The sequence below is a fragment of the Equus przewalskii genome, chromosome X (assembly GCF_037783145.1).
Source record: "Equus przewalskii isolate Varuska chromosome X, EquPr2, whole genome shotgun sequence".
NCBI classification, from domain to species: Eukaryota; Metazoa; Chordata; class Mammalia; order Perissodactyla; family Equidae; genus Equus; species Equus przewalskii.
Window position 1 is genome coordinate 107,693,110 of NC_091863.1, and position 13,629 is coordinate 107,706,738.

A 13,629-nucleotide genomic window follows, 5' to 3' on the forward strand; every position below is an offset into this window, starting at 1 on the left:
GGTACTGCAACTCAGTGAGACAGAAAGAGGAGGAGGAACATATGTTTTCAGAAAGTAAACAAATCCCACCAGGGGAGGGATGGGGAGTAATCACTCTAGGCAAAAGTGGTATTTTTCCTGGAAGCTTCTAGAAGGCAGGGACAATGTCCTTTAATTTGCTTTGTTGGGCCCACTAGTGAGAAGGTGGGCACAACAATGGCAGCTAGAGGGGGTGAGTTCAGAGCCCTATTGAATCAAGGGGCATGGGCTGAGGTAAAGAGTTAGTCTGCATAATCTACTCACCTCAGGTTGGCCCCACAACAGTCTCGCGCCGCACACTGAGTCATTTTTCTAAGCTCTTTCTATTAAACAGTTTTCAGCCTAATGACTGACTTTCCTAAATCAATAGAGGGCACAGGAAAGGTTTACAACGCCCCCAGCCTCTGGCTCTGCTAAAGTCACAGAATTGTGAAAGTGAATTGAATCCAAAAGTTCTTAGTTTAAAACTGAAATGACTTTAAACACCCAGTTTCCAATTGTTTTTCCAATAGCACTAATAATTAAAGAATCACATTTTTTAAAACTTTGAAACCAAAATGTCTCTTTGAGTCAGTGCCATAAAAGTCCACTAATTAAAGCCAGCATCTTCTGGGCTCTGATGAGAAATTCACCATTTATAATGGGATTACTAGAGCTTTGCTGTACAGATGAGTGGTTTGATTAATAATTTACATTTTTGAGGATATATAACCTCACTCATGGTCATGGTTTACGTTCCTAAAATTCTTCTATTCAGTATTATATTTAGCCCTGGCAAATGAAGTAGGTTCTGATTAGGCATCAATGTAATTATTCTCTCCTGTACATTATTTTCAAAGAGGGTTTGTGACAGAATGGCCAGCAGTTTGAGTCAGGGACTCAGTGGGGCTCAGCTTGTACAGAGCTGGAGCATGGGCAGCAGAACTGTCAGACTAGTCAAGGGGAAAAAATTGTGAAATGGAGAAAAATTGCTCAGTCCTCACTTAAAATCCTCAATACATTATAAAAAACGAAATTAACAAATGATTGAATTTCAAAAACATGTTTATCAACATTCAAGCAATTATTTAGTCACATATTAACTGTGAAGGAAAAAAGCTTTGCTTGAATAATGTCCCTAAACAGTCATTTCAAGCAGAAATGACTGGAGAAATTACTCTGAGCTGATGGAAAAGGGTATTCTAACCAAGGTCAATTTTATTTAGGGGGAGTGGGAGAGAGAGGAATCTGACAGAAAAAAGTGTAAGAACTGCCAAGAGCAGATGGAAACGGAAAACGAGTGAGCGGAGAAACAGAAGAAGTACAGAAACACTGGGTGAGGGTCAACTGAAGATCTCTACACTTTGATTCCTCTTTTCCTTCTTTCTGCCATGATAACATGGACCAGAAAATGCTATTATAATATGGCCTGAACACAACAAACCCTTCCTGATCTAGCCACTTGTTTATGTGTAAAATATACCACGTAGGGGCCAGAACGGAAGCTTCGGGAAGCTGAAAAAGGGATTTCTCCTGGAAGTATTGACATTTCAAACAGTGCAACTTCATTTCTAAGAATGCACAAAATAGACCCTTTTTTTCCAAGGTCCTTTGCCGAAGTGTTCTCTCATCTGTGCACTGGAGCTGTCTGAATATCATCTGTGTGCGGCAAAAGTTGTTGAATGACATCGTGAACTCCAGCTTTGTCTAGGTTAATGTCTGTAAGGCTAACGCATCATTTATCTGGAACCACTCGGGGTGAAGCAGTCCACATAAATGAGCTGTCTAGATAATATTGCATGAATATAGTGCTTTACAGCTTTTAAGATACTTTCACATACATTATCTCTACTCTATGAGGTAAGCAGGACTGTAATTACTATCCCCACTTTGCAGATAAGAAAACTGAGGCTATTAGAATCTAAATAACCACCCAAAGTCACAAAGCTCACAAATACAGAACTAGAATTAGAACTTAGATGTTCTGACTCCAAGTCCAGTGTTTCTTCCATTGCCTTTAAGCACCAAAAAATATTTTTGGCCATTTAAAATGGAAATATTATGAAAAAAACAGTGAACATATTTTGATCTTTTCTTATTGATTCACAACCATCATTATGAACATCAGTTGTTGGACCTACTATAATACAGGGGCTACTGAGCCATGTAGGGATATACCCCTCTACCAAATGCCACCAACTGTCACATTCAGTGAATTCTTGAGTCCACTTTTAGACCTTCCACCCTTACTGTCACTCGTAACTTCTTGCCACTTCTATGTACCTCCCTCTGGCAGCCTTCCATAACCCTTCTACTTAACTGCTTATCTACTACTGGCTAGAAAACTAGAAAATCAAGCTTATAAAGACTGGGCATAAACTTAGAACAGTAGGAGGTTCTGAACAAGAACCCAAGTTGCCCTTAGATGAGTCAACTACATAAGCAGGAGCTCTATGGCGTTTTAGGTGCACAGAGATGTTTTCTGCTTAACCACTATTTCTCCTCTCTGATAAAGAGAATTCAAGTTGTGGGATAGGCAACTTCCAGAAAAGCAAAGTGTTGCTGCATTCTGAAGAGTCTGTTCTCACTCAAAGTCACTGGCACCTTGGGAAGACCGGAATCATCCAACACATAGAAAAAACCTGGACATACCCCAAATATTTCCTGATAGTACAAGGTTGAAAGTTACAATGAAATTCTACAAAGGAAACAGAACTCAAGGCTTGAAGGTGTAGAGGTGGTGGAGATATGATGAAAAATTCAGAATTCTAGCCTATTTTTCTTCTCAAGGACCACAAATTCTACAACTTTTTAATTTTATTTTACCTCAAGCACACTAAGAACAAGGAAAACCACGTCACATGATGGCTTGGAAGAAGCTGTGGCATCAATGAGTTTCCTCATCTGTAAAATGGAGATAATTACAGTATGAACTTCATAGGGCTGCTGGGAAAATTATATGAGATAATTATGTAACAGTAAGCATCATATAGTAGGCACTTAATAAATTGTCACTATTATTATTACCATCATCATAATTATTATTAGGTAGGGAAGAAGAGAAAGAGAAAAGAAAATCTACTTTTCATGGAGCTTTTCAAAAAGAATTAATTAAGCAGAAACGAAAAACGATTGTGCTGCCCCATTTTACTAAGCACATCTAAGTAAATTAAATTTAGGAAACGAGGCAATGCAAAGATTGAAAATAAAGAGCAACTTTTTTTAATGCTTCAATCATTATCAAAACAACATTAGCAACAGAGCACTCCAACCACTGTAGCAAAGGGCCCCAGGCTCATTTATGAGGCCAAAGGCTTCCTGCGAACAGACATAAAATCCAAATCGAGGCAGTAAGGATTGCTCGTGGAACTGTGCACATATTTGCAGAAAGCACTCACTGCTTAAATACCCCCAATGTGGGCTAGTGAAGGGATCCTAAAGAGATTGTGGATCTAGGCCAAGATCAAGATGAGCTTTCTTCAACTTCATGTGGTGGAGAAAATAGCTCACATCAAATTTCCTATGAGTGAACTATTGAAGCAATTTTCTCAATAATTTGGTCTATCAGAATCGTGGGGAGGGGATATACTTTATGGAAAAAACGACTGTGCCCTCCCAACTTAAATTCATTACAATAAAAAGTAGTTGTAAGGAAAAAGCGGATGTTCTCTTTTTCTTAGCAATTAATAATACATCATCTTGCAGCGGTCCCTGATTTTATTCGTCTCCCAAACTGTTTGTTACAGAAAGGACAGGGAGGCAATGTCTCTACAAACATGGTATAATTGCCTTGAGGTCTGGGACCATGGTTTATTTTTTCTTATGGGGTTTATGTTTTCTAAAAGTGAAGCAGGAAAAGAATAAGAAAAGAGAATGGAACAAGATAAAAAATGAATACATATGGTGACAAGATAGGCACCAGCAATGAGCTAAGACATCATTTAGTTGTCTCCACATTCCTTTCCTAGAGTTGTCCTTCTGCCTGTCCCTACCATTTGAGAAATGATATATATTTGTGTGTGTGTATATGAGAGAGAGAGAAGGTACAACTAGTAGGTGCTGCCCCCCACTCTCCACTTTCTGTTCACATGGCTAGTGTTCAACCTCCATGCTACAGCAGCCATATCTGGAAGCTAATCCAATCAAAATCTTGTCAGAACTTCCTTTCTCTCCTAGTCTTGGACTCTTCCAGGCCTAGAAAATATAATATGTAAAATGAAGGAGTGGACAGAGATATAAATGCTGACACCCAAAGCCCTCAGATAGACACCCATGGCAGCTGCTCTGCATGCTAGAATACTAGTGTGATCACTCCATCACCCCCCTCCAGTCAGGCAATGGTAGTAAGATAACATCTGTGGGCCTAGATATTCTGGAAATGAAACAAATCGCAAATACACCATTCTAAAAGGGCCCCATCACACCCCAAAGAGTAAGGGTCGGCTCTCCGCTTCAACCCAATTCTCATGTCCCCTCACTTCTTATCATCCCACTTTCAGCCAGCAGATCAGCTCCAAAACCAATCTAAGAAGTACATGAATGGTACATGTATTTTTAAAATCAGCTTAAATTATTCATTCTATTGCCAAATTGTTAGTCTCAACAAACTCTTCACAAGAGCCTGACTGCATAAATAGGTTAACAAATACTTCAAGCTTATACACTGTACTTCATGTAATCAACCCAAGACCCCCTGAGGCTTTGACCCAAGAAACTGTTGTGAATGTATGCTTTATTAGCTAATTTGAATCATTTCCTCCACTAATTCTAAGAATTTCATTATAATACACAAAATAAGCTATAATCCACACACCTTACAATTCAAAGAGGTTAATTCTTATAAAGGTACCATAAATCTAAAGATTTGGAATGTCAAGTAGTCAGAAGTGTCATTTTTCTATCTGACCCCAGTTCTCTATTTGTGGGGTAAGAAAAAGGCAACTGATTCCATCTGCTTAAGGAGGGATAGAAGGAAGCCCTAATATCTATAATTAATTTGCCTTCACAGGAGGTGGCATACTGAGGTAGTTAAAAGCATAGACTCTAAGAGCCAGGCTGCCTGGGTTCAAATCCTGTTTTCACCATTTATTAGTTGTGTGACCTTGGGCAAATTACTTAACCATTCTGTGCCTTGAGTTTTCCTCCATAAAATGGAGATACTAATAATAATATCTACTTCATAGGGTTTATTGTAAAGATTAAATGAATTAATATATGTAAAGCACTAAAAAGAGTACCTAGCACAGAGTGCTGTATCAGTGCTTGCTCTCACCACTTCTGCCACCACTATCATCATCATCCCTAGCTGAGTCTTTGAATCAAGGGAGGTACTCCCCATCCTGCTATGATAGTCCCACAAGTTAGCAAGGAGAAACGTAATTTCTTACCCCTTCTGGCAACGCCACAGCAGCTTCCTTTACAGTCATACACAGATGTGGTAAGAACTGAGACTCACAAACAGAGAAGAAGTAACCACTCACACAAATGAAAAAATTTAGGGCCATCGCCAGTTTCTCCCTCTTAAGTGGAAGAAATGGTCCCAGTGGTCAGAAGGAGTTCATGCATGTTCCACAAATATCTAACTCACCTCTGGAGAAAACTAGTATTTAAGTAAACATTTTTGTCTTTAAACAAGTCTTACGGGAGAGGTGAGATAAACTATCATTTACTCTTCCTGAGGAGATTTACAACCTTCACGTACAGGTAAACAGAATGTCCTTGGACAATGATTTTTTGACAATACTCACCTTTCCAAAGGTTGAAATGAAGCTTCTCTAAAAACCCCGTTTTTCCTTAACCAGAATCTCTTACTGAGAGGTATTTACATCAAGCATTAATGCTAGAATGGTAATTTAAAAGTTATACATAGCATTTGAGAGCCCAGTGCCCAAATAATGATGCCATTGGGCAGCACATCTAAAATGATCCCCAGAACCCACCTTGGAAAACTGCGGCATTCTGAATAATTAAGAACTTGAGCTCCATACTCGCAGACTGAAGCAATTGTTCCATGTTCAATCGTGCTGTTAGTTGGTATTTTTCTTCCATCTTTCTTGAGCAGCATGTTGGGCCCTTGGGGAGACATACTTGCAAATCTGATCCTGAAACAAACAAGTTTTTCATGTTTCAATATGCAGAATGTCACACATACACACAAAAGGGGCGAATAGGGCAAAACAATGCATTTCTTTTAAAATACAGTAAAATCTTAATTATTCAAAATTAGTATTTATCTTAACTAATCCTTGCTTTCTCCCAATTACCCTTCTGACTGATTCTTTTTGAATAGCCATTAGAATTAATTGCCTAGGTTTGACTCATAAATTCTGCATCAACTAATTTAGAGCACCAAGTATATGTCATTGAACACCAATATTTAATTTGTCTGTTAAAAGATCAATCTTCACTCCTACAATTTCTTTTTCTTGATGATAATTTATGAATCAGAACACAACCAAGAAGCAAGTTTCAAAATTCCGGTTATGATTTCCTAATGAAATGTATATCTGGCCAAGTCAGAGTTGCTTTTTGGGATAAATGATTAAAATATCAATATCACATCAAAGCTTTGTTGTTGGTGGTGGTGGTGGTGGTGGTGGTGTTTTAACTAAAGGTCTGGGGCAAGATTCACAGAGGAAACATCCAGAGGACTATATCAACATTTAACAATCTCCAAAATCCCTTACAACGCCAACATTCTAGTTCTATCACAAATGCTGACCTCTTATTTCTCTGAACTCTTGAGCTACTTCATTGCTGTCTCCCTTATAAAGCAGTATGCTTTCTTTATTTTTGTACCTCCATAAAGATTTTCCAAACGAATAATCTCCTCACTTCTTGCAAAATTAGGGAATCAGAACCTCTTCTCAGTCCCATCCAACGTGAGCCTTTGGAGCATCCCTCACAGTTGACCAATCTCTCCCTCGTCCCCTGTTTTAGTGAACCTACCTATCTCTCACACACCTACCGCTATGGTCCCTCTTATCTGTCTTTTCCTGCTTCCTCTTCTTCCATCTATCACTTAAATGTCATTGACTCTCTCTCTCTCATTCTACATCTCACCCCCCATGATCTTCTCTAAACCCACGCGATGCTGAACCCCCAATCCAGCCCTCACCTCCCTCCTGAGCTCCAAAATCCCACATGTTCAACTACTCTATGGGAACCTGAAATTCAGCATACCCAAAACTGAACTCAATATATCCCACATACACACACACAAAGTTCTATCACCTGTGTTCTGTATCTCAGTCAACGATCATCACCCACCAAGTTTCCCAAGGACAGAAACCTTTGTTATTCTCAGCTCTTCACTCGTGACTCAACACACTTCTGCATCCATGGAAGTCAACAGCATATGAATGAAAATTGAAGCGGGAGTAGACGAGCGTCATTCAACAAATATTTTATTGGGCACCTACTATGTGCCAAGCACTGTGGTTATAGCTGTATAAAAAGTCACTGCCCTCATGGAGCTTATATTTTGGGAGACAACAAATATGTATGTGTATATATATATATGTGACTATATAAATATATATATATGGTCACATAGTGATAAGTACTACAGAGAAAATAAAACTAAGGAAGGAAGGGAAAACAAACAGTCGTACATACATACAATAGAATACTACTCAGCTATAAAAAGTAATAAACTATTGATACATGCTACCACATGGATGAATCCTAAAAACGTTATGCTAAGTGAAAGAAGCCAGATCAAAAAAAATTACATACTTTATGGTTCCATTCATATAAAATTCTAGAAAATGAAAATTAATCTAAAGCGACAGAAAGCAGTTTAGTGGTTGTTGGCGGGGATGGAAGGCGGGGGGGGGGGAATGAGGAAATTTTGGGGAGTGTATGGATATGTTCATTATTTTGACTGTGGTGATTGTTTCATGGTCATATACCTATGTCAAAATTATAAAATTGTACCCTTAAAACATGTGAAGTTGGGGCCGGCCCCATGGCCAAGTGGTTAAGTTCAAGTGCTCTGCTTTGGCGGCCCAGGGTTTCACCAGTTTGGATCCCAGGCACGCACATGGCACCACTCATCAAGCCATGCTGAGGTGGTGTCACACATAGCACAATTAGAAGGGCACAACTAGAATATACAACTATATACTGGGGGGCTTTGGGGAGAAGAAGAAGAAAAAAAGATTGGCAACAGATGTTAGCTCAGGTGCCAATCTTTAAAAAAAAATAATGTGAAGTTTACTATATGTCAATTATACCTCAATAAAACTGCTAATTTTTTTTACTCTTTTTTTGAGGAAGATTAGCTCTGAGCTGAGATCCACTGTCAATCCTCCTCTTTTTACTGAGGAAGACTGGCCCTGAGCTAACATCCATGCCAACCTTCCTCTATTTTATATGTGGGACGCCTGCCACAGCATGGCTTGACACTAGGTGCATAGGTCTGCACCCAGGATCCGAACCAGCAAATCCCGGGCCGCCAAGGTAGAATGTGCAAACTTAACCACTGCAATACCAGGCCAGCCCCAAAGCTGCTAATTTTTTTTAACGTTTAAAAAACAAAGTAGAGCCAGCCCTGATTGCCTAGTGGTTAAAGTTCGGTGCACTCCACTTCAGCAGCCTGGGTTTAGTTTCCAGGTGTGGAACCACACCACTCGTCTGTCAGTAACCATGCTGTGGCAGCAGCTCACACAGAAGAACTAGCAGAATTTATCACTACACACAACTATGTACTGGGGCTTTGAGGAGGGGACAAAGGAAGAAAAAGGAGGAAGACTGGCAACAGATGTTAGCTTAGAGTGAATCTTCCCCTGCAAAAAAAAAAAAAAAGTAAGGGAGATAGGGAATATGGTGGCTTGAGGACAATTCTACTTATATAGGGTCGTCAACGAAGGCTTCTTTCGGAAGGGGATATTTGAGGAGAGATGAGGGAAGTGAGGGAGATTCCTATGATTTTATATTCTCCACCAATACTAGCAAATATTAGGGTTCAATGAATATTAAGTCCAATCTCCTTCCTCTTCTGCAACCCCTGTTTTCCTCAAACTCTCCCTTCAATAAGGATTTATTGAGCTCCTGTGACGGCCATGAAAATGTACATCTCAGATCTCCTACTGTGGGGAGTGTAATTGACTAATGGTCTCAGCTGCTGTGCTCTGAATTCACCACCATGTTCTGCCCAGGCCACAATCCCTAGGGGCTGCTGCCAGCCAATGACTGAGCACAGCAAAGATGCTAAGTCCTGTGAGACACAAAACTTTGCTGACAGGGATTTGGCTTGAGGACTTCCCGTTGACCTTGCAAAACTTTCTTAAAACTGCACTGCAGTCTAAGATTGTTTTTACTCTAATAAATGACTATGGTAAAGTTGCAGGATACAAAATCAACATACAAAAATCAGTTGTGTTTCTATACACTAACAACGAAGTAGCAGGAGAAATTAAGAATACAATCCCACTTAAAATTGCAACAAAAACAATAAAATACCTCGGAATAAACTTAACCAAAGAGGTGAAAGATCTGTATGCTGAAAACTATAAAACATTGTTGAAAGAAATTGAAGAAGACACAAAGAAATGGAAAGATATTCCGTGCTCTTGGATTGGAAGAATTAACATAGTTAAAATGTCCATACTTCCTAGAGCAATCTACAGATTCAATGCAATCCCTATCAAAGTTCCAACAACATTTTTCACAGAAATAAAACAAAGAATCCTAAAATTTATATGGAACAACAAAAGACCCCTAATAGCCAAAGGAATCGTGAGAAAAAAGAACAAAGCTGGAGATATCACACTCCCTGACTTCAAAATATACTACAAAGCTATAGTAACCAAAACAGCATGGTACTGGCAGAAAAACAGACACACAGATCAATGAACAGAATTGAGAGCCCAGAAATAAACCCACACATCTATGAACAGCTAATATTCGACAAGGGAGCCAAGAACATACAACGGAGAAAGAAAAGTCTGTTCAACAAATGGTGTTGGGAAAACTGGACAGCCACAGGCAAAAGAATGAAAGTAGACCGTTATCTTATGCCATACACAAAAATTAACTCAAAATGGATTAAAGACTTGAATGTAAGACCTGAAACCATGAAACTTCTGGAAGAAAACATAGGCAGTATGCTCTTCGACATCAGTCTTCGCAGCATATTTTCAAGTACCATGTCTGACCGGGCAAGGGGAACAATAGAAAAAATAAACAAACTGGACTACATCAAACTGAAAAGCTTCTGCACAGCAAAGGAAACCATCAACAAAACGAAAAGACAACCTAACAATTGGGAGAAGATATTTGCAAATCATATATCTGATAAGTGGTTATTGCTCAAAATATATAAAGAACTCATACATCTCAGCAACAACAAAACAAACAACCCAATTTAAAAAATGGGCAAAAGATCTGAACACACATTTCTCCAAAGAAGATATACAGATGGCCAACAGGCACATGAAAAGACGTTCAACATCACTAACTATTAGAGAAATGCAAATCAAAACTAGGAGATATCCACTCACACCGGTCAGAATGGCTATAATTAACAAAACAAGAAATAAGATTTGGAGAGGATATGGAGAGAAGGAAACCCTCATACACTGCTGGTGGGAGTGCAAACTGGTGCAGCCACTATGGAAAACAATATGGAGATTCCTCAAAAAATTAAGAATAGATCTACCATTTTCTTTCACAAGTGTTTTCCCCAATAAATCTCTTGCACATCTAGTGCCATATTGGCATCTGCTTCTCAGAGGACCCAATCTAACATATCTTCTATGTGCCAAGCACTGTGCTACATGGTGGAGATAAAAGTTTGACCATTAGAGACGTGGTCCTTAACACAAAGAGCTCACCGTCCAAAGGGGTTAACAGAGATAAATTCCTATTACTCATAGTAAATGAGTGCAATAAAGCAGCATAGTTAGCTAGGATGACAAAACATGTATATGGGATATAGGGAGGATTCCCCCAAAGTCCCATAAGGTCCTTGGCAAAGTAAGTTTCCATAATAAACATCAAATCTTACTGAAGTAAGGCTAGAAATCATATTCAGACATTTTAGACAGATTTTCAACAACTGAGGTTTTAAAAAACGGGAAGGGGAACTAGGTAGTCCTAAGTTACCAAAAAATTGATTTTTATTACATCTTATTTCCCTAGGAATTCCAGCTCATCATGGCCTTAATGTATGTGCCCAAGTCTTCTTTTCTCAATTTAGGAGTGAAATTCATCAAGTTTTCCCTCACATGACATCACTGTTGGAGTCCAGGGTATTGACTCCAAGCTCTCCACTTCTCCCTCCTCAAGGGAGCTGCTGACAAAAGGAGTAAAGGAGAGCACAGATAATACATATCCCCAAACCTAATCCAGCGCTGAAATTTATAGTACTGGATGGAAAGGCGATATTTAATGTGTCAAAATACAATTTGGGGTCTAGAGACACAGAGTTCAGATTTATGTCCTATAAATGTCAATCTCATATACAAGCCTTAAACCGATTTTAAATATGGTCTAAGCTTAAAGGCTTTATGATTATCTTCAGAAAAAGGAAAAACAGAGCTAGTTCTAGCTCACTGTGTTCTTTCTACAGGAAGTTACAAAATGTAATGCTATTCTAGGAGTAGAAACTGATGCAGTTTACTGGACCAAGAAGGAAAAGAGTCCCCTTGGGGAAGAGTGGCTAATCTAGGTTTAAATGAGGTTGGTTGGGAGACACATGTAGATATGAAAAATCCTATATAGCAGACACTTTCCATAAACCAAGTTCCTGTCCATTTAGCAAGGTTCTATTTATTTTATTTACTTTCTTGGTAGACTGAAGCCTAAATAGTGTGTGTTTAAAATATCTTTGAATATGTTCATAAAATTAAATGTTATAGATAAAATCCTTTGCGTTTCCAAATTTCCATTGGTGACGATTTCCAGTTTTCAGGAATGATATCGTCTACTTGACACGGTGTCTGTTAGTACTGTTCCTACTCCCACCAGCTCTAGCTAGTGAGAGTTATGAAATAATCGGCTCGGATCTTTTTTCTGTGAATTGCTTTGAGTTGCTTAGATCTTAGAAGGTAACAAATTGCCACTCAATGTACCTACAGAAGCCCAGGAATGACTTTGAATTATCATGATACCGGTTTGCCTTTGATATGATAATTCATAAAGTAATCTAGAGCTTGCATAGTGTGCCCCTTCCTTGAGTTGGTCAAGTCTCATCATCGTATAAACTCCCACTCTCAAGAATTAGTTTGGCCAAAAATCTTTAAAGGAATAAAACCTCAAATGAGAACTTTTGAGAAAACATGCCAGATGTCATGAAGAAAGATATATGTGATATCCTTATATAGCAATATTTATCCTCTCTCCCAATTATCACACCCTGGTTAATCAATAAATCAGTATGATTGATCTGGGGCTAAGAGTTAGCTAGAGATTTGAAGAAATAAAACATCTATAAACTGATAAGAATTCAGGATTTCCAAACCAGTAAGGAGAGAAATATAAGCCAAAGGGAAAAACACTTTAAGTAAATTTCACATAACTCACAGACCAGCTTAAAATAGGCCCCAGCACGAGACAGCATAAGGAACAAAGTGGGCCAGGAGAGCTAGACATGCCTAAATGAAATGACAATAATGAAATATAACCATTTCAATGTATGAACATGCGCATGAAAGAAACAAAACAGAAAAGAACACACAAAACAGGAAGAAATAGAGAAAGAATTTAGAGGGGAATCCTCATCAACAAAACAAAGAATTACTCTGGGAACCCAGTCCCAAGTGGGATGAATGAGAAGTAAAGCCAAGGGCCAATGACTAAGGAGGTACACAGAGAACTGGTACATACTTGTGTGAATAAAAGCAGAAAGGCCAATTCAAGAAATAAGATACAAAAGACATAGTAAATAGCCAAGAATTCTTTAAGTATGTCAGGAACAAAAGAAGGTTAAGGGAAAATAGCTCCTTTATTAGATGGAGAAGAAAAGTAATCGTGGACCACACTCATCAAAGAGGTGCTCACATTTTTTTTTTTCTAAAAATGGAATTCAGCTGGGAAACAGGAATAGCAACAAGCAATATAGCCTGGGATGGAGATAAGGAGAAGACTTAGCAATTGACTATTCAAATGAGCCAGAAAGGTTCAACTCTTTAGGGCTTAAGAACTTGCATTTCCAGACGCTAAAAAAAAAAAAAAAATTAACTGAAGTCATTACAAGGCTGCTAGTTCCCATTTATTTTGGAGGATTAAAAAGTACCTTCATACTATAATCTTCTCTCCTAGATTTTTAGTTCCTGAAGAGCAGAGAATGACTCCCATCTCCTTAGGGATGCCACATCGATCCCATTCAACTTTGTGCATATAGTGTTGAATTAATGAGGGCTGCAGACTGAGAACTCTAGTAAAGAACTTTGTGTCTATCTGATCTAAAAGAGGGAGTGGAGACAGATGACCTGAAAATTTTATATCTGTATGCTTAACTTTGATCTTGGAAAAAATATTTTAAAATACCACAAGAATCAATTTCTAATCATCTTGAAGATACACAAATAGATGTTTCACTTGAAGGAACTATGAAGTAATTTATCCCTAATTAATTTGACACAATGTCTTGCTTACACATTGTGTCTACTTCTGAGTCCTACAACT

The 13,629-nt window shown here is 38.6% G+C and overlaps 1 protein-coding gene across 2 annotated transcripts in view; it reads right to left on the reverse strand.

Annotated features, from left to right (window-relative positions):
* GPC3 (glypican 3) overlaps window positions 1–13,629 on the reverse strand; it is a 402,731-nt gene that overhangs the window by 362,943 nt on the left and 26,159 nt on the right. For both annotated transcript variants that reach the window (XM_070606588.1, XM_070606589.1), the window contains one exon: window positions 5,937–6,098. In XM_070606588.1, the coding sequence (XP_070462689.1) occupies window positions 5,937–6,098 (162 nt within the window). The remainder of the gene's footprint in view (window positions 1–5,936; window positions 6,099–13,629) is intronic.